We start from the raw sequence: 22761 nt of genomic DNA on the forward strand, positions 1-22761 counted from the left end.
AATTTGCTCGAACAGTTCCGGCGTACCACTTGTCAAAAAAAAAGTTTACGAAACTTATTTTTCTTTGAGGGCCGAAGTTTAAAAAGTGATAATATGAAATGTTTTCACACATCGTAGGGTTATATCACAAAAGTTTGAATTACTTTTATTAAGTAGGGTATTTTACCGGTAAGTAAAGCACTATTACATCATCCTAGCTGAATGGTTACACGCACGTGCTTTGTGCCGGCAAGTTGCTGAGAAAACTCGCGAAACTTCTTCCAGGGGTTTGGGCTGATGATGGAGAATAAATCGCACTATTCTACGAGCCAGTTGGAACTTTGCTCGTACAGGCAGTTGCAGAAACTTGCTAAATCCATGAAACTGCCGTCCAACGTGAAAGTGAGTATTTTTATTATTTTCAATAACTGTGTGAAAAATGTTTCTTTTCATATATTTTTCTCTCTCGAGTAATGAAAAGTAACTGTAATAAATCAAAATCTAGTATGTTACTAACAGTTATAATATGATTGTGGCTATATAAATGTAACCAAAGACTTATAAAATGTATTCTTTTATTAAATTTCTGTTTGGCTGGCTGTTTTTAATTTGTATTTTAATATTATACAGCCGTATTTTATTTATTTTATGTTGTAGGAGTAGATTGGGTTATATCACATGTATGGATGATAATTACTATGACTGTTATTATTTGTCTGTAACTTTCAACAGATTTCACTATTGATATTACATGCACTCCTACTACCCACCTAAATTGCATAATATTACATAACTAAAAAATACTTGAAAATACATTCTCATGGCCATTATTCATAAGTCTGCCAAATCTAAGAATCTGTTGGTTTATTCAACATTTTTGTATTTGTATTTGCTAGAAAGAGACAAAGTTTTACAGCGGTTTACAAAATTTTATGGATAAGGTGCTTAGTAGGTATCTAGCACAAGTTATCTATATACCCATAAAGTATGCAAATAAATTAAAATTCATCCTATTTTTTCAATTTACTATATTCATTCTGAAAAATATAGTTTGTATATCTATTTACAGAAAGTGCATCTAGTGGAAATGATAAATGCTAAGAGGTGTTCCCCGGAGTCAGAGGTGCAGCGGATCATCCGCCGAGTGAAGAACGAGCGGAAATACCTCACAAAAGTCAAGAAGAGCAGCCGGCAGACTGTAATAACTGTAATATTGTTTCTTTAATTTTTTAGGCTGGCAACTCATTTGGTTGTTAAAACATGTTTTAAAAAAAAAGAACAATCAAATAAGTTGTCAGGGTTCCAGTTATTTGTAGATGTGCATTGAGACTTTTACATATTTTTCCATACTTGAAATTGACAAAATGTATGTATATAGTGAAACATAAAATAGAAATTAAATAAGAGCTTAGCTATAATGTCCCACTGCTGGGCAAAGGCCCCACTTATTCCACAAATGAAATCAAATAGAACAAAAAAAAAACCCATACTATAGGTGAACCAGGATCTATTGAGGGTGCGCCATGTTACGGAAATTTGTTGGTACTAATTTCTAGCAATGGCAACAATTTTAATAATAGACAACATCTACCCTCTATGAGAGTTGTCAATATTGACAATGTAAACATTGCTTTGTCTAGTTTCGTGTGAATTATTATTAGACTGCAATAATCATGCCGAAAGTTTTAGATTTTACAAAGAAAAAAGTTGAAAAAAGTGAATAAGTATAGTTATTTATTGGAAAAAAAAACGTGCGGGAGAGAAATTTCTTCCATTAGAAAACATAACGAAATTAGCATCTGAATTGACGGGTAAGTTTCAAACTTATAGACAAATGTCACTATAGTCAAGTCGTCACGATTTGGTTGATGTCTTAATGACTGAAGAATATTTAGATCCCGATTTTGAGTATAATGTTGAGAACGAGTCAAATTCCTTGATGACTGAAGAATATTTAGATCCCGATTTCAACCATGCTGAATAGAACATATTTGGTACGTTAAATAATTTTATTTGTAAAATTATCTATATAAATTCTTACTTATAACTCTTGAGTTACTTATTGACTTTACGCTATTCATTTTATCTAAATCGAGTCAGCCATTAAAGCGTAAAAACCGAAGAAATATCCAATCATCAAACTTCGCACTTATTAAAGTTGTCGGAATAAAACAAAAATCATCTGCCAATTTCCATTGTCCCCACTATACAAATTGTTGCTATATAAAATTCAAAACGAGCGCCCTCTTGACAATACTCCCAAAGTTCTGGTTTACCTATAAATTGTTGCCATGTTTAAGCATTTTACGTCAAAAATATGACAGTTAGGTAGAAAGTGGCGCCCTCAATAATTTCTACAATTTCTTGTCAGCCTGTAATTGATGCCCTTTTATTTACTGCCATATCTTGCCACTTTTGGTACCGCAGTAGGTACAGGTTTTGTCTTTAAACAATTTTTTCAAAATATTCGCTGTAAGGCAGGCCCACACAGAACGAGCCGCCTCGCGAGGACATTGCCGCCCGAAGCAGTTTCGACGGTCAATCAATCATGAATCTTAATATATACCTAATTAAAATAACAAATTGAAACACTTAAAAACAAATAAGTAGCCTGATATTTCTTAAAAAACATTTTATATTTTATTGATTGGTTCTCCTTTTTTTATTTAAACTAGATAAGATTTTTAGTTGCATGATTGTTGTTGACAGCGCCATCTATGGAAGTATCAGGCATAGAAACATTTGGTACAGATGTTGGTTGGCATAGGTTTAGTGGTAACTGGATTTTCCAATATTAGCATTTGACATTGCATGATGTTTTTGTTTAGGTACAATGCCAGACAGCCCCATCTTCTTCAGTTTTAAAATTTCAGGTTACAATGATAACATTTTTCTTTAGTTTATGTATTTTTAAATAGCATTGTCTATGAATATATTGCTTTTAACCACGGTATGTGGGAGCAGTAATAGAATTTGAAATATGATAGGCTGAGCTTACACTACTTGGGAGTCTTGGGACCATTGTTGTCTTAATTAAATAAATAAATTTACATATAGCTCTTGAATTCCAGATAGACTCATCAAGCAGCGAGTCATTATCTCCCGCAATAAGTGACACACCGAAACGCCCACCATGCATGCTGCGGTGCTCGGAGCTACGCCACCAGATGATGCGGTGTCAGAACAGCGTAGTCAGGTAAGTCCAGGTAGCAGGGAATCAGTGTCTCCCACCGTACGCGATGCGATACAATCGCCGGTCATGCTGCGGTGCTCGGAGCTACGCCACCAGACGATGCGGTCTCAGAACAGCATAGTCTTTACCGTTTAAACAACTTGCGGTACTATAGAACGAAGTAGGTACTTCAAGTACAGTTGCCATCAGATTTTTCGGAGCGGCCAAGGTGCTCACAATTTATTTAACACGCCTCTATTGTCAAGGCGTTAAGAGTGCGTGTACAGATTTTGTGTGCTTGCCCGCTCCGATATATTATGTACCAACTGATTCACCATAGCTATACTTACAGCACCTCACACCCCGCAAGCGACCGCGTCCTCCGCAGCTGCAACGTTAAACTCAAGCCCTTCATGAACAAGTTCGTTGAAGTGAACCAGCGCCACGCCGACATGGTCGACCAAGCCACGCAAATGAACGTGCGGGTCATTAACAAGTTCAAACCCAACATACTGTCCAATAAGGAGAGACAGATTGTGCCGGTTACACAGATTGTAAGTTTTTTTAATTAAAATTTTGGCATACAACAAAAAGGGAATGTCTTGTGACTAGGATTTGGTTTTGCACAGGGCATTTCAGGAGTGAAGTCAATCAATGACATAGACGTGGTCGACCGAGCCACGCAGATGAACCTACGCGTCATAAAGAAGTACAAACCCAACATACTGTCGAGTAAGGAGAGACAGATTGTGCCGGTTACACAGATAGTGTTTTCCTTTTTTATCATGAGAATAAGGGAATTTTAAGTTAAATGTCAACCAATGTAACATCATGCAAACGTAAATATAGATATGGCCGACCAAGCCACCCAAATGAACATTCGGGTCATTTAGAAATACAAGCCTAACTAACTAACTAACCTAACTGTCTTCAAATAAGGAGAGGCAGAATGGTATTTTTTTTTTTAATTTTTGCGTATAGTCTGTACGGAAAGAGAAGAGTCGTGGAATGTAAGGGAGCCCACACATTTCACGACTCTTCTCTTTCCGCACAGACTCTAGCATAGCCTTCTAAGGCCCGGCCATACAAACGAAATATCCAAAATTTGCCACTGAAATTTGAACCTGAATTGTAGGCAATAGAGTTGATTTTGCGTTGATTGAAAATTGAACGAAACAAAGCAAAAGCTACTGTTCCAATTGAACATGGTTTAAATTACATCAAACTGAATAGGTACTATAGGTAGCACCGTGGGCCTTAGGAGGATATCTAGATCTCGAGACTAGGATCAACTTCAATTTCATAAGTTATTTGTTCTCCAGGGCTCAACACAAATCCTCGTAAAGCGTCAGAGGCTGCTGAGCGGTATCTACCCCATCGCCAAGGAGCTGGTGCCCGTGGGGGGAGTGGGCGTCCGCAACAGCGAGGGCAAGATGTCCGCGCTCGCCGCCTTCATACACAAGCCGCAGAATGATAGCCGTGCCAGGTAACCACAGCGTAACCTTCAAACACAAGCCGCCGGTAGATAGCTATACCAGGTAAGGGAGCGTTCAAGTATTACGTAACGAATTTGGGGGTGGGGGGGGGGGGGTCTTGTAAAACGTTACGATGCGTTACAGGGGTGGGAGGGGGGGTTTGAACTACGCGTTTTATAACCCATCAGAACTTTTCGCCACTTTACGGTACTTTACACCACATAATTGTGGCTTTTAGGTAAAAAAATGGTCACTTGGTGGTTACGTAACGTTTTACTGGGGGGGGGGGGGGTACAGAAAAACGTTACCGCGCGTTACATGGGGGGAGGGGGGGTCAAAAATTTCCGAAAATTGCGTTACGTAATACTTGAACGCTTCCTAACTACAGCGTAACTGGGGAGAGTGGGCGTTGGCGGAGCGATGGCAAGATGTCCACGCCAACCACCTTCAGACACAAGCCGCCGGTAGATAGCTATACCAGGTAACTACAGCGTAACAGGGGAGAGTGGGCGTTGGCGGGGCGATGGCAAGATGTCCACACCAACCACCTTCAAACACAAGCCGCCGGTAGATAGCTATACCAGGTAAACACGGCATAACAGGGGAGAGTGGGCGTTGGCGGGGCGATGGCAAGATGTCCACACCAACCACCTTCAAACACAAGCCGCCGGTAGATAGCTATACCAGGTAAACACAGCATAACAGGGGAGAGTGGGCGTTGGCGGGGCGATGGCAAGATGTCCACACCAACCACCTTCAAACACAAGCCGCCGGTAGATAGCTATACCAGGTAAACACGGCATAACAGGGGAGAGTGGGCGTTGGCGGGGCGATGGCAAGATGTCCACACCAACCACCTTCAAACACAAGCCGCCGGTAGATAGCTATACCAGGTAACTACAGCGTAACAGGGGAGAGTGGGCGTTGGCGGAGCGATGGCAAGATGTCCACACCAACCACCTTCAAACACAAGCCGCCGGTAGATAGCTATACCAGGTAACTACAGCGTAACAGGGGAGTGTGGGCGTTGGTGGCACTATGGGCAAGATGGTCTTCATACACAAGCTATCTTCTCGGACACTACCGAGTAACCTCACGTCAGGTAGATTTTAGTCTACATACCTAAATTATAATTATCACCAGAAATTAGGAGTGTCTTTAACGTGCCTTAAGGCATTAAGTCCACCATTTGTTCTTATTTTTATATTGTGCAAAAAACCGGATAAGCGTGAGTCGGACTCGCCCACCTAGGGTTCCATACAAATTAACTTATTTTGTTTTTATTTTTGACAAATTTATAGTTTTCAGATTTTCCTTTTATTTGTAGTGTAAGACGATATTACTTGCCAATTTTTACAGTTCTAGGTCGGGACGGGACCCTATAAGTTTTGATTCTTTTGAGAATGTCGAAATTCAATTCAATTTTTTTTTAAAGACAACATTGGCCCATAATGGCCAATATACGTAAATATAGTAAATGTACGTTTTTTCGATTTAAACGACCCTATCTTTTTTTAAAGAAGTTTTATTTTTTCTCAGCTTCAAGGGACTCTAGACCTAAGTATATGGATTTAATTTCAACTCGAGCGTGGAGGTACGCCTTTCCCATATAAATGGTCTTGACAGACAGACGGACGGACGGACAACAAAATGATCCTATAAGGGTTCCGTTTTTTCCTTTTGAGGTACGGAACCCTAAAAATGGAAAAGTTTTAAATGTGGATTGTTGTATTGTGTTGTTCTAGCACGCGCAGTAACAGCATCCTGAAGCGCAACATCGAGCTGACGCTGCAGGACATCATCAACGGAGACGTAGAACAAGATACCAGCCTCAAATACCCTAACACCAGTGGTAACTTATCTTACCTTCCATTTTGTATAGAACCTAGAACACACTTCAGAGGCGTTTTTAGGGTTCCGTAGCCAAATACCCTAACACCAGTGGTAACTTATCTTACCTTCCATTTTGTATAGAACCTAGAACACACTTCAGAGGCGTTTTTAGGGTTCCGTAGCCAAATACCCTAACACCAGTGGTAACTTATCTTACCTTCCATTTTGTATAGAACCTAGAACACACTTCAGAGGCGTTTTTAGGGTTCCGTAGCCAAATGGCAAAAAACGGAACCCTTATAGATTCGTCATGTCTGTCTGTCTGTCCGTCTGTCCGTCTGTCTGTCCGTCCGTATGTCACAGCCACTTTTCTCCGAAACTATAAGAACTATACTGTTGAAACTTGGTAAGTAGATGTATTCTGTGAACCGCATTAAGAATTTCACACAAAAATAGAAAAAAAACAATAAATTTTTGGGGTTCCCCATACTTCGAACTGAAACTCAAAAAAATTTTTTTCATCAAACCCATAGGTGTGGGGTATATAGATAGGTAGGATAGGGCTATGGATAGGTCTTCAAAAATGATATTGAGGTTTCTAATATCATTTTTTTCTAAACTGAATAGTTTGTGCGAGAGACACTTCCAAAGTGGTAAAATGTGTGTCCCCCCCCTGTAACTTCTAAAATAAGAGAATGATAAAACTAAAAAAAATATATGATGTACATTACCATGTAAACTTCCACCGAAAATTGGTTTGAACGAGATCTAGTAAGTAGTTTTTTTTTATACGCCATAAATCGCCTAAATACGGAATCCTTCATGGGCGAGTCCGACTCGCACTTGGCCGCTTTTTTCGGACAGCTATATGGCTGATGCTACAGGACATCAATGGGAACGTAGAACAAGCTATCGGCCTCAAGTCCTCAACTAATGACTACCCTAACACCAATGGTAACTTATCTTACCTTCCATTTTGTCTAGAACCTAGAACAGCTAGAACACACTTCAGGGGCGCTTTTTCGAAAGGGTCTGAAGGAACGTACGCGTTGGTTGAACTGCCACTTTGTGGCTTGAATTGGAAACTTAAACTTGAAATATATATGTGTATACTTGGCACCAGGGATGTTACAGAGCTCCGTTTCCGTTAAGTCGGAACTTCCGTTTGGTATTACACATCCGTTTCTGTTCCGGTTCCGTTACTTTTGAAACGGAAGTTATATCGGATGTCAATGATTAGCGCGGCAGCGGGACATGAGCGGTGTACATCAAAAACAATAGTTATTTGTACAACAAGAGATCAAAGTTTGATATTTCTTCGAGTGCTTATTTTGAGTCCCGTGCAAGCGAAAGATTCTATAGTATTTAGAATCTTGAGCGTAGTAAGGGACTCAAAAGCGCACGAGATGTAAATAACTTTGATCTCGTGTAGTTCATAAAACTTTTCACCTCAGCAGTAAGAACATTTAGACAACCCGAAAAATGTAGGTAATCCTTCTTCATCACTTACCTATTTAGTCATGTTTCTTAAGATATACTAACAATTAAGTATAATTACCACAATCAAACACAAAAACAAACAAACAAACGTAGTAAATTTCAGTAAAATAGGTAATATATGAAAACAACGACCATCAATTGATTGACATTTGAATCGGCAACTTTTTTTTTTTGTAAAAAAAAAACATTGTAAGATACGGTCCGAATTACGGATACTTACTATTTGTAAACTATTGTAGAGATTCTTAAAAGTATAATTATTTATTTTACGTGATATACTGTGTATTTTTTGAGTTCATTATTTTAATCGTACAATAAATTACGTAAAATATAGTGTTTTTATCAGTTTTTATCAAATCTGAAACTTTATTTTCATTAATTACATATTAAGAATTCATACTTGTATGTGTTTTGGAACGATGCGTTCTGACGGTTTTCGGGGGTCTATTATAAACCGTCAATATACCGTTGAATGTCGTTTGAAATTTTTTTGTCTCTTTCTTTTTGCTAACGACGTGAAAGGGACAGAGATAATAAAATCCAAGTATTTCGAACTTGTATTAGACCCCGCATGTTGAAATGACATTTGAATATTAAGGTCGCTTGAATGTCATTTTGTCTCACTCAGTGAGCAAAATGCGATTTTGCTCACTGTTTTTAAGTAGCAAAGTACCCTTGTTCGAGCTGCTGAGGTGAAAACAGGTTTATACCAGTCATTCGCTCATAGCCCCGCTTGCCACGTGCTGCAGTAATTAGATGTTCGGGTATATCCGTGTTTTTGAATTTAAAGTACCTATTCGTATGTGTTGTGTTGTGTAATGTATACCTACTGATAGTACTGACTCAGGCTCCGGTTCTGGTTCCGGTTCCGTTTTCGGTTCCGATTCCGTTTCTGGTTCCGATAAACTAAATTTAAAACATCTGGTTCCGCTTTCGGTTCCGATAAAACCACATCCGTCACATCCCTGCTTTGCACCAATACACATGGAGGTTCCATGCTGCCCCATTTAGTTCACACACGCTCCCTTGCCCTCCTGCAAGTACCATAGAGAAAAAAATACATAGAGTGCTCACTTCATACATCAGTTTTAGTACCAAAAAGACTATTAGCATCTAGCATCGAGTAGCGGAACTATCAGTACTGCTACTTGACAATAGATGTCGCCACCGACCGGAAAGTCTTATGCTGTTGAGATAAGACTTTCCGGTCAGTGCTACATCTATTGTCAAGTAGCAGCACTGATAGTTCCGCTACTCGATGCTAGATGTAGACACTGAAATTAATAGTCTGAACTGATGTATGGAGTGAGCACTCTATGTATTTTTTTCTCTATGCTCGTACACACCCCTATATAGTTACTACTAAATAGTCTAATTATTTGCTACATTTATTTGTAGTAGTGGAAGATGTGCCGGACTTCACAGAAGTGACCCCGGACAGTACAAGCTCCGTGTACTACCACAAGAAAATTCGCGCAGAGCAAGTTAGAGAGCGGCGAAGCACTCTAAATACCAGGTTAGTATGCCCATGTACAGTCACGCTCCGTGATTGTTACGCCATTTAGGGTTCTAGCTAAATTGGACATTCCATAGCGTAAGTATGGAACAACCAATTTAGCTAGGACCCTAAATGGCGTAACAATCCCGTGTGGTGACTGTACAGTGAGCTGCGAAATTGCATGGAGAAATTTTGAATTAATTCATTGATAAAGTCGCCATGCAATTTTGCGGCTGATGGTACTTTCCCGGTTCTTCAGTTTCTCCATACCGTAATACACCGTAATACACCGTTTACACTTTACCTTACCCTGACGGGCAAGGTAGTGAGCAGGGATGTTGCGAATATCCGCATCCGCATCCGCAACCGCGGAACTTCCGCATTATTTTCAACATCCGCATCTGCAAAATCGATGCGGAGCTTATGCGGATGCGGATGTCGAACAAGTCGGTACAGGAACGTCTTAGCGGCGGCGTAAGTGCTAGGTAATTTCGTCATTACCTATAACGAAATCGTCTAGATCCAGAAAAGTCGACTAAGTTACTGTTTATCAAATATAACGCACCTATATTCTTGCTGAAATACTAAACGTTTCGTTTTTTTTTATTAAAAACATACTAAAAATGTAATATTTGACGTTTTCTAAGCACCTAATCTTGACATCCGCATCCGCATCCGCGGATGTGAGCCTTTAAATATCCGCATCCGCATCCGCGGATGTCAAAAAAATCTGCATCCGCAACATCTCTGGTAGTGAGTATGGCTGGGAATAGGAACATAATGTAAACTCCTGCTTATTCCGCGAGAATTTGCAGTCAAAAGTACAGTAACATCGAGAGAGATCATGCCATGAGTTCCAAGTCATATTGGAAATTCACCAGTAACGATGCGCTACCCCATACATAATTACATACTAAATGTGACGTTACGCGGGCAAAGGTACCTTATGGCGGTTGGCGCTTACGTCGCGTAGCGCCACATTAGCCTCCTAAGGCCCAAGTTCCTACCTATAGTACCTACCTATTCAGTTCGATGTAATTTAAACCATGTTCATTTGGAACAGAGTCGCTTTTGCTTTGTTTCGTTCAACGCGAAATCAACTCTATTTCCTACAATTTTGGTTCAAAATTCAGTGGCAAATTTTGGATGTTTCGTTTGTACGGCTGGGCCTTAGGAGGTTAGTATTGGAGCGTCGTTAATAACAGCGTAAGGCCCTTCTCTCACGAGGCTACTCTCAAGCGATTTGTGTTTTGTACGCGTATCCTACGCGTCGCTTGTGAGTACCCGCCATATTTATTTCCTACTTTTCGCACGACGACGAGGCGCGTCGACGACGCGTTTGATATCAGTCGCACGCTACTGTCTTGCTGGTCGCACGCGACTCGAGTCGTATACGCGTTGTATACTCAAGATGGCGGCGGAACAAGTTTTTAATATAAATTTCATTCAAGAGGTGGAAAATAACCATGTTTATATAATTATAAGCTGCCTGATTATGTAAGAAAAGTTGTGACAGAAAAGGCGTGGCTTGAGATTGGAAAAAAAATCAATTTGACAGGTCAGGAATTCTATTTTTATTTCAATTAAATGTATACACAATAATTGGACGAATAAAGAATTGAGAATAGAGAAGAAGATTGTCTTCATCGCTGGAGTCACTAGACATTGTCGTACGAATGTTGTTCCGCAAATGATACAAAATAGTCTCATTTGCGTAGCACCGTGTGCGGAAACGAGTAGCATACCAGTAGGCGATCATGGTTTGCATCTCAGTCGCGTAGCTTTTGAATAGTCTCGTGAGAGAAGGGCCTAAGCGTCGACCGCCATAAGGTACTTTACCCGTCACAAATATTTTATTTGTATAATTAATGTTTTTTTTTTTTTCACAGATGTGAACTGCCGCGCATCAACGAGGCATTCGGCCAGTTCCGAGGCAACCACATCCGGCATGACGTCACGCAGCCGCTGTACGTGCAGGTCAGCGAGGAGTCCGAGCGGAGTGAGTGCTTCTTGTTGAGTTGATACAAGTTACCTCGCGAGGCATTTGGCCAGTTCCGAGGCAACCGTATCCTGCATGACGTCACTCAGTCACTGTAGGTGCATGTCAGCGAAGAGTCCGAGCGGAGTGAGTGCTTCCTGTTGAGTTTATGTCAGTTGCCTCGCGAGGCATTCCGCCAACTGCGAGGCAACTACATCCGACACGACGTCACGCAGCCGCTGTACGTGCAGGTCAGCTTAGAACCGGAGCACAGTGAGTGCTTCTTGATGAAGATGTTTGTAACACAAATCAGAAAATAAAAGTAGTAACAATTGGCTTTTAAGCAATAAGTTAGACTGATGATTACTAGTGAAGTGATATGACTATACAAACTTTGAACTATATAACACTGGACACTGTGTGACATAGGCTCATCAGCTCAATAGCTGCTCGCCTATAATTATATAATAATATCGATGTGGTTCGTCCAATCTGAACAATTGCGTTGTTTCACACTATTCAGAGCACCATGTTTTCCAAAATGTTATGAAATGTACTTAAATACATATTTTATTATTTTCACAGTACTGAACTACCCCCAATTCACCAAACGCAACACAAATCTTCTGGAAACAGTGTACAACTTCAAGAGCCACTTGTTGACCAACCAGCCACTTCTACAACTAGCCACCACCACCAACACCAAATGCGTGTACTCCACACCCACAGTGGCCACCGCGTATGTATAGTCATTTACATTAAAACTAGTTTTAAAAACAGGGTTCGAATTTATCCAGATAATTATAGTCTTTGATAAGTATCCGATAAATATCGGATAATTATCCCAGATATGGATGGTGCTATATTTATTTTCTTTGAATTCTTTGATAGTAAAAATTAATTAATTGGGCGTTTTTTATATTTTAGGCTTTAAATTATAGGTTATTATCAAATCGATAATTATCAGGCATAAAAATCACGATAATTATCAAGATAACTCTCATTGATAATTATCCTTTCGAACCCTTATTAAAAACGGGGTAAATATATTTATTTGCTTTTGTGAGTTCCCAATATTTAGGCACATTTTGCACATGCCATCTTCTCGGAGTAACTGACATGCTACCACTTTGCTTAATCAGGGAGGAGTAAATTAATAGGGTTCACACGGATATAAACGCATGTGCAGTCACGACGCCTCTTGCGAGGCATGTCTGCACAGACAGCTGCTTTCCGCGGCATTTGCCTCGCGAGGCTTGTTCTCTTTATACAGTCAGCAGCAAGCTAAGCGGGCGAGGTGTTCAAAAAGATCTTGACGCGACGCACGTCAAGGTAATTTTGAACACCTCGCCCGCTTAGCAACTATTGCTGTTGACTATACCTGAACTACGTTGAAACTACATAGGTTACTGAACTGAATTACGCTGGTATTAATTTTCTTCTCCCTCTATCTAGCTTAGTTTCATCCTATTTGTTGTTATTTAATAATTTGTGTTACTACTGGATTTGCAGTTTGCACCAGATATATCAGATATATCGGAGCGGCCGAGGAGGTGTTCACAATATCTGAACACGCACTCTAACGCCTTGACAATAGATGCGTGTTCAGATATTTGTGAGTGCCTTGGTCGCTCCGATATATCTGATGGCGACTGTACATACATTTTTAAACTGCAATAGTTTTGCTGGCATTGCAAGGGCTCTTTTCTTGCTTACTAATTATAATTGCACTGAATGGTCACCACATGCTGAACTTCTAACATTTTGAACGCCTTCAACACTAAGTAAGCAGACGTTTCTAGAGTTAGGTCAAGATAACTCTGCAGCGATTTTGATGGCACAGACTGTGCAAGCGTTATTTTAACACATTAATTGCCACCCAGCCAAACAAGACCACCGCGCCAGGCCGCAAAAAATCTTCATATATAGCTGTAGTACCACGATCCCGACTATCGGGTCGTCCGGCCTGGGAACGAAATCATAAAATACTTACCCGATAGTTGGGTTTTCGGCACTGAATGTGTTAAACGTGTTAAACGCCAAACTTCTATGAAATTATGAAAAAAGAGTTAATTTAGCCTGACTACCTAGCAGTAGGTACTAGTAGCAAGTACAACAACTACTCGTACCCTTGAAACTGGCATGACACTTGCTTGTATGGCGTTCAAAAGGTTACGCAACTTTTCACCTTATTCCCTGTGTGCTATGGGTTGTGTTCGCTTGTGGTCTTGCATGTCGGCTTGCAGGGCACCTCAGAAGCCTGCCACAGCATACACGGACCCATACATGGCATGTAAGTAACGCTTATCTTGCACTGAGGGCCTACCACGAAAATCTAAATTTTGTTACATGCCATGATGCCATACCACAGACAAGACATCCTCTAGACTGAGCATAGTAACGCTACCCCCTCTGCCACGTATACGGTAGTTTTACTCCATCTTCGAGTCAAGCGAATCCCGTGCCGTGATTGGTCCGTGTCTTTGAACGGACCAATCACGGCACGGGATTCGCTCACCTCGTCCCCCCGCACCCCCGTATTTTTGGCAGCATCGGTTTCATGAAATAATTGCTCTAAACTCAGTCTAGAGGATTCCTAGTCTATGTGCCATACAGAGGCATACTTCCATATTCGTGCGCTAGAGAGGCATATAACGAAATTTAGGTTTATCGCGGTAGGCCCTCTGTTTAGTCTGTTTTATAATAAAATGGTGGACTGCTTGAGTTTTTATTTCTTACTGCTCTCTTTTTATTGTCACTATTCTCTTAAAAGGTAAAAGCGCCGTAGAAAGTAAGATAACGCAGAGTATAAGTTTGTAGCTTTCTAATAGACCCCGAAGGCTAATCCTATTGTCTATTGTTAAGAAAAACCGCTCGTGCCACGTGCCACAACCACCTGCATAAAAAATCGGTACTTCGGTTACTGAGTGCCGGCGAGTCGGACGCTACAGAACCAGTCTAAAATGTGTCATCGAGATGCGTAACAAAGGCGCGTTATCGGAGAGCGCACCTACACTGGTTTTTTGAGCGTTGGACTAGCCCGCGCTCAGGTGCCAAATAGAATAATTAGGACCCTTTTTTGCAGGTAAGTAGCATATGCGGTTTTACTGAACTATAGACAATAGGATAAGCCTTCGGGGTCTACTAGAAAGCTACAAACTATACGTCGCTATGTGATGCCATTTTAACACTTTAAACTCTCGCGTTTTGTACACATATTTAATTACACAAACGGGTCTACGGGTCTGGGTCTGGGTTGGCTGGTGCAACCCAGCTGAAACGTCGGAATTTAAGGCAAAAACAATGAAACTATTACGCGGTAAACCCGTTTGTGTAATTAAATATGATGCCATTTTATTTTTATTCTAAAAATATTTTATTTGACTATTTTAGGATAAACTCAACTAATACCCTCGTTTCGCCTAAACGACCGATTCCATTTCTAACCAATCATTCATGTATTCTTGTTTCATTTTGAATTTGTTTTTTGTTTTTGTGCCTGCTGTAATACCTAATTTTTCACTTAGCACTTAATTCCTAAGATTTTATTTCTAGTTACCTACATACAATAAGAATAATATTATGTAATAGATACTCTACATATTGTAGTACTCGACTGACATGTAATTTTATATTATTATTAATTATGATTATTAATACATTGTTTCTTGTTTGCTGTTTTCGTTAAATATTAGGTAAACTAACTTTTTAGGTTTCTAATGTTTCTATAAACGTACGGTACTTTAATACGGTCGGTCCTTACGGTCATACACTGACAATCCAACCTCTAGACTGAGCTTATGCTGCCATAAATACGGGGGTGCGGGGGGACGAGGTGAGCGAATCCCGTGCCGTGATTGGTCCGTTCAAAGACACGGACCAATCACGGCACGGGATTGACTCGAAGATGGAGTAACGCTACCGTATGTGTGGCAGAGGGGGTAGCGCGACTATGCTATGTCTAGAGGTTGGATTGTCTTAAGTTTTATTCTAATTTAAGTAAAATGTGTGTAGCGTACGAACGAGACCAGTACTACGGCAACATGGATAACTCGCGATTGAACGACTGCCTGAGGTTCGTCGAGCACGATTACGACTTCCGGTGCTACGAAGGTTAGTACTTATTATTTGTTCTTTTAGGTATCAGTAAACGTCCGGCCTGGGGGTCCCAGATACCGCTGGTGTAACCAAGCCCTAAAAGACCTGGCCGCCTTCGGAGTACCCACAGACAATCCAACCTCTAGACATAGCATAGTCGCGCTACCCCCTCTGCCACACATACGGTAGCGTTACTCCATCTTCGAGTCAATCCCGTGCCGTGATTGGTCCGTGTCTTTGAACGGACCAATCACGACACGGGATTCGCTCACCTCGTCCCCCCGCACCCCCGTATTTTTGGCAGCATCGGTTTCATGAAAGAATTGGCCTAAGCTCAGTCTAGAGGTTGGATTGTCAGTGGGAGTACCCAACCGGCGTGAAGTGGCGCAGAATAGGGCTCTTGGTATTATTTAAAACAATAAACAAGGTATTTTTTCTATTATTGTTTAATTTTTAAGTCGTTTTATTTTAATGTTAGTTAAGTTTTAATTTGTTTAGTTTATAGATAGTTTTAATGTTTTCCAAGTATAAATAAAAGTGAGATATGCAACTACAATTCACGAGGCTCTTATATAGGATAAAACATATTTCTTATCACAGATTCAGAAAACAGGTGCTCAGAATATAGGTACATTAAAAGGAAAATATAACTGAATTCCACCCACGATTCGCTCACGAATCATTTGACTGAGAAACCCACTTAGCTAGCCAGCTAAGGCCTGGGCACACCGGGTGCGTGCACGTTGACGTGCGTGTTGTGATATACAGAATCTGATGAGAGACGGCACACTGCTTGCGTGACGTGTGCGTGCGCGGCTCTTAACATTTTAGCGCTTGCGCACGTGCACGTCAACGCAAAGTTAGCCGGTCTCTGGCCTTTAAACGTACGAGTATGTGTATGTTAAATAAAGATAAGATAAGATAAAAGATAGTTTATTCAAGTAGGCATAATTACAATGCGCTTATGAACGTCAAATAAAGCTAGGTAGACCGGCTCCAACCCTACACCTCTGCCCCGAGAAGATTTAAATCCCCCCTCAATTGGAGGAGGGTATCCCAATATGGGACCGGCAACAAACTTGGCGGGACACATCTTTTAAAAAAAAATCTTATAATTAACATGCATTACGAGAAAATAAGGAAAAAGAAATACAATTTAAATTACTATAGAATTCATGCAATTATACACATAAGGTGTAATAGCAATTTGATTTAGAAAATATACATATGTACATGGAATCATACAAATTCGTAGCTCTTTCAGAAAACATATCAAATTCTTACAAAAGGAAAAGAAAATAAAGTTATTAAAAGAAATGTACTTTAAACGTACGAGTATATGTATGTTACATTTTCAACATCAACAGTGTTTTACAGACCCGAACAGATCGAGTTCGTCCATTGGAACAGTGCAGTCTCAGGATCTAGGCGCCAACGTCACCATTTCTGACATGGTCGAAGACGCCTTGGAACTCATCAGCCAAGATGGAGTGAGTACTATTTAAGGGGTCCATATTGGGTCGCATAATAATTGATTGTCCTAATGTAATGTTACGCATAAAACTCATTTCGCATAATTGTTATTGTGCTGAAACTATTAACTTTTCTGAAAAATTATAAAAGAAACCTAACCTAACCTACCCTGTTCTACACAACCTACGCAAAATATTTTCGAAAATACTTTCTGTTTCAGCTGGAGAAAAATTATGCGAAGAGTTTCATGCGTAACATTACATTATGACAATCAATTATTTTGCGACGAGATACGACCCCCTATTTAAGCGAGCCGACTTTTATGATAAACAACTTTTTATTTTTAATGATAAAGATTTTGTTATGACCAGGACTACATGGAGCGTATGGGTATGGACGTCAGAATGCAGTGCGTTCTGTGCAACTGGGCTGGACCCAAAATCATACTCGAATACCACATTAGAAAGGTAAGAATTATTAATGTGTATATTTCTGTCTCCTTCCTTGGTCCTTTCTCTTTACGTGGTCAATTTTGTATACATTACCTGAGCTGAAAGCACAGAATAGATAATAGTAAACAAATATCAGTTTTGTTAGACAGTGTGAATTCTGGCACGAATGGAATGAACGAAACTTTTTATGAGTGACGACTGTATCAGTATACAGTCAGTGCCATCATTTTATTGGTTAATGTGATACACACATAGACATTTCATTCACTCATTCATTCCATTCGTGCCAGCTCTTGTGAATCGACATGTAACCGATGACACGTTTAGTTTCCCGTTCGCTGGACTGTGCCTTTAACGGGTTATTCCTATCTGTCCTCGGCTCATATTTATTTTGGCGGTGGTCAAGTGGGACGAGGACAAGTGGGAATACGCCGGAAATACAGACTATAATTTAATTCTGTATCTTTTTCAGGAGCATTCCAATGACATAGACAAGCAAGAGAAGCGGGAGTGGAACATCACGTACTCGCTGGGCAGCGTGCACCAGCAGCTGTGGAAGTCTCGGGTTATAGAGCACGAGTCCGCGCTGTACGTGCTCAGCGTCAAGTGCGAGCCGCCGGGGTGCTTGCTGGCCACGTTGGCGGTGAGTTGTCTGTGATGGCACTCGTGCTATATGCAGGAGAAGCGGGAGTGGAACATCACGTACTCGCTGGGCAGCGTGCACCAGCAGCTGTGGAAGTCTCGGGTTATAGAGCACGAGTCCGCGCTGTACGTGCTCAGCGTCAAGTGCGAGCCGCCGGGGTGCTTGCTGGCCACGTTGGCGGTGAGTTGTCTGTGATGGCACTCGTGCTATATGCAGGAGAAGCGGGAGTGGAACATCACGTACTCGCTGGGCAGCGTGCACCAGCAGCTGTGGAAGTCTCGGGTTATAGAGCACGAGTCCGCGCTGTACGTGCTCAGCGTCAAGTGCGAGCCGCCGGGGTGCTTGCTGGCCACGTTGGCGGTGAGTTGTCTGTGATGGCACTCGTGCTATATGCAGGAGAAGCGGGAGTGGAACATCACGTACTCGCTGGGCAGCGTGCACCAGCAGCTGTGGAAGTCTCGGGTTATAGAGCACGAGTCCGCGCTGTACGTGCTCAGCGTCAAGTGCGAGCCGCCGGGGTGCTTGCTGGCCACGTTGGCGGTGAGTTGTCTGTGATGGCACTCGTGCTATATGCAGGAGAAGCGGGAGTGGAACATCACGTACTCGCTGGGCAGCGTGCACCAGCAGCTGTGGAAGTCTCGGGTTATAGAGCACGAGTCCGCGCTGTACGTGCTCAGCGTCAAGTGCGAGCCGCCGGGGTGCTTGCTGGCCACGTTGGCGGTGAGTTGTCTGTGATGGCACTCGTGCTATATGCAGGAGAAGCGGGAGTGGAACATCACGTACTCGCTGGGCAGCGTGCACCAGCAGCTGTGGAAGTCTCGGGTTATAGAGCACGAGTCCGCGCTGTACGTGCTCAGCGTCAAGTGCGAGCCGCCGGGGTGCTTGCTGGCCACGTTGGCGGTGAGTTGTCTGTGATGGCACTCGTGCTATATGCAGGAGAAGCGGGAGTGGAACATCACGTACTCGCTGGGCAGCGTGCACCAGCAGCTGTGGAAGTCTCGGGTTATAGAGCACGAGTCCGCGCTGTACGTGCTCAGCGTCAAGTGCGAGCCGCCGGGGTGCTTGCTGGCCACGTTGGCGGTGAGTTGTCTGTGATGGCACTCGTGCTATATGCAGGAGAAGCGGGAGTGGAACATCACGTACTCGCTGGGCAGCGTGCACCAGCAGCTGTGGAAGTCTCGGGTTATAGAGCACGAGTCCGCGCTGTACGTGCTCAGCGTCAAGTGCGAGCCGCCGGGGTGCTTGCTGGCCACGTTGGCGGTGAGTTGTCTGTGATGGCACTCGTGCTATATGCAGGAGAAGCGGGAGTGGAACATCACGTACTCGCTGGGCAGCGTGCACCAGCAGCTGTGGAAGTCTCGGGTTATAGAGCACGAGTCCGCGCTGTACGTGCTCAGCGTCAAGTGCGAGCCGCCGGGGTGCTTGCTGGCCACGTTGGCGGTGAGTTGTCTGTGATGGCACTCGTGCTATATGCAGGAGAAGCGGGAGTGGAACATCACGTACTCGCTGGGCAGCGTGCACCAGCAGCTGTGGAAGTCTCGGGTTATAGAGCACGAGTCCGCGCTGTACGTGCTCAGCGTCAAGTGCGAGCCGCCGGGGTGCTTGCTGGCCACGTTGGCGGTGAGTTGTCTGTATAGAAACACTAGCGCCTGCCTGCGACTTCGTCTGCGTTGAACTAGTATTTCCATAAACCACTTCCATAGATTTACTATACTGAAGATACATTTGTATCTTCATACCGAATGCATTAAATATATTTAACTGTTTAAGCGTACAGACGTAACAGACAAACAAATAGAACTAGAGACTGACAGCCAGACTGATAGACAAATAGATAGGACAGGCAGACAGGGAGACTTGACGTTTATAATGTTATTAACCCTTAAATGCGTGATTTTTTCTTTTTGCCCGAAATTAATATATGTGTTACGTAATTGTTTGCTGATTATGGGAAAAATGGTAAAAAAATTATAACATCGATTTTCACTGCGAAATCAGTGTTTGAAGTTGCATAGGCTAAATCATATTTATGTAAATATATAATTTTCAGTAAAAGATATATGATAAATCCTACTATCATCAGAAAGGTACACTATTTGTGATATACCTATGATAGAGTTTTTAAATATAAAATAATTACAAAACCCAAAAAAACATCCAATAATATCACATACTAAAAATCATCAAATTCTGGATTTTTTCAAATTTTCTGACATTTTGTCTTAAAACGAATGTAATTTTTATAAATTAAAATATTGCGTAAATTTATATAAAAAATCGGAAAGCGGATTAGTTTTTCTTATGATATCACTCTTAATATCATTATAAATAGTCCCAATTTTTAATAAATCTGTAATTCTTTGTAATGTACGCTGCATCGTACACCATGCATTTAAGGGTTAACAGACAGAGAGAGACTGACATTTATGTGTCAAACGACATCGACAGGCAAATCGAGTGTATAATTATGTCGCTCGGAATTATGACATCAGTCATGCGGTTTTACTTCTCTTAGCGTTTTACAACCTAAAAGACTTGAATGCATTTTGGCACCCTAGACCTGAGAAATAATTAAGTATATGTATGGTAGACGCGTCTCAATAAATTCCTTAATTTCGCATGTTTTTTACAGACCCTCACAACAGACCCAGAGCATACCACAGGCAGCATAACAGTCTTCAACACGGTAACTGGCGAGCCCCACACGTGGATCGGTGAAATACAAGAGCTGCCCCCCGGCTTGCCTTACGACAACCAACCTGGCTTACAGCTAGATTTAGCGAGCCTAGACTTGATGCCTAACAGTGCCAACTTGAAGTTGATGAATGGGGAATTGGTCCTGCAATCTCCGAGCAAGGTGGTGTTTGGACAGATAGAGTTGAATGATATACATATTATTCTTTTTGTTAAGATATCTTAACAAACATGTTAAACGATATGGTTCTTTATCGGTAGAATTTGAACCTAGTGTTGTAGAAATGCTTGGTTTTCTTTTGTTTTTAAAGTATATAAAGAAACTTTTGATTTATTTGATTTCGAATTTTGGGAAATATTCAACCTGGCTTACAAATAGATTTAGCGAGCCTTGACTTGATACCAAATAGTGCCAACTTGAAATTGATGAATGGGGAATTGGTCTTGCATTCTCGGACTAAAGTGCTATTTGGGCGGATAGAGTTGAACGATATACATATTATTATTTTTTTCAAGATATCTTGGTCCATAAACCTCGTTACGCTATGATATTAAATACTGCCATTTTTCAGTAGAATTTGAACCTATTTAGTTGTGAAAATATTTGGATTTGTTTTGTTTTAAATTATATAAAGGTTTTTTTTTGCTTTGAAGCCCGTTAGGATATACATAGTATATTATCCTAGTTACCTGGCTTACAACTAGATCTGGCAACTAGAACTTGCAATCTCCGACCAAGGTGGTATTTGGACAGATAAGAGTTGAATGAGATACATATGCATATAATACTGTGTTTGTTACGATATCGTAACATGAATGCTATTTTGTTACAAAATATGGCGTGTGATTAGCATGGTAGGTTTTATTTTGTGTTTAAGTTGTGTGATAAAACAATGTTGAATTTTGTTACGAAATTTCATGCGGTTTGGCGATAAATAGGTAGTTTATGCTGGAGGAAGATAAAATAACTTCGCATGTGCCTTAAATATGTTAAACCAAATTCTACAAAAATGTTCCTATGTTGAATGTATTTGCAGTGGTGCCATATTAGTAAAGGTTGTAAGGGTCAGAACACACTACGATTAATTTCTTGTGGTTTCAGTCTTGCGTGCGCTTATGAGTTATGACTTATGAAGCATGCCATATGTTACAATTTTTGCAAGAAATTGTCAAGAAATTAATCGCAGTTTGTTCTAAGCCTAAGACTTGTAAGCTTTTAGATAGGTACGTTTATCAGTATAATAAATAAAAGCATTTATATAGTACGCCTTAAAAAGGTTTAAACCTTGTACTCTTTTACAACTTATAGCTCTTTATTGTAAATCATGACAGTTTTGTGATACTTAGGGTAAAGTCACCTACTTATCGTTTTCATATAGGTTACTTTAAGTTTATTAATTATTAAGGTAAGGCAGATTATCAATCGTGTTGATTTTTATAGGTCTGTATATTTTGTTTGATTTGGAGTTTTTTTTTGTTGATTAGTTTTGTAACTGTGTGTGTTTTGATTTAAGTCAAGCCAAAAAACATGTCAAAACTTGCTTTTGATTTGCGTTAAGAATCAGTTACATATAACTGATTATTAGTAAACAAATTCAGATTAATACACCATAGTGTATTAATCTCATTTTGTTTACTAATATTTATTTTACAATGATAGCATAACATTAACTAATTTTAATATCATTCTTCTTGCGTACTTTAAGGGCCGATACAGACGGACTGCAATTTGTATGGGAACTGCAAGCCGACTGCACGCCAACTGCAACGTCGACGTGCAGTTCGAGTACAGGTTGCAGTCCGTCTGTATCGGCCCTAAGTGTTATAGGTATCGACTCCTATACAAATCTGTTCTAATTTATAGGTAGACTCCGGTATTACAGTTACAAAATAAGGAATGCCACTATGACTTAAATTTTGTAAATGATTTTGTCCTATACAGTTGCAACTATGACTAAGTTGTTCG

The 22761-nt window shown here is 40.9% G+C and overlaps 1 protein-coding gene across 1 annotated transcript; it reads left to right on the plus strand.

Moving 5' to 3' along the window:
* Nucleotides 1-32: 32 nt before the first annotated feature.
* Nucleotides 33-21067, plus strand: LOC134661349 (uncharacterized). Its single transcript, XM_063517391.1, has 16 exons — nt 33-381; nt 1049-1186; nt 3051-3175; nt 3504-3705; nt 3799-3918; nt 4474-4637; nt 5015-5107; nt 6372-6478; nt 9358-9475; nt 11347-11456; nt 12021-12174; nt 15436-15548; nt 16911-17023; nt 17378-17473; nt 17931-18101; nt 20734-21067. Exons 1-16 carry the CDS (start codon nt 277-279, stop codon nt 21019-21021), a joined length of 2217 nt encoding a protein of 738 aa, XP_063373461.1. The 5' UTR covers nt 33-276; the 3' UTR covers nt 21022-21067.
* Nucleotides 21068-22761: the final 1694 nt, after the last annotated feature.

This window comes from Cydia amplana, chromosome 2 (genome assembly GCF_948474715.1).
Source record: "Cydia amplana chromosome 2, ilCydAmpl1.1, whole genome shotgun sequence".
Lineage (NCBI taxonomy): Eukaryota > Metazoa > Arthropoda > Insecta > Lepidoptera > Tortricidae > Cydia > Cydia amplana.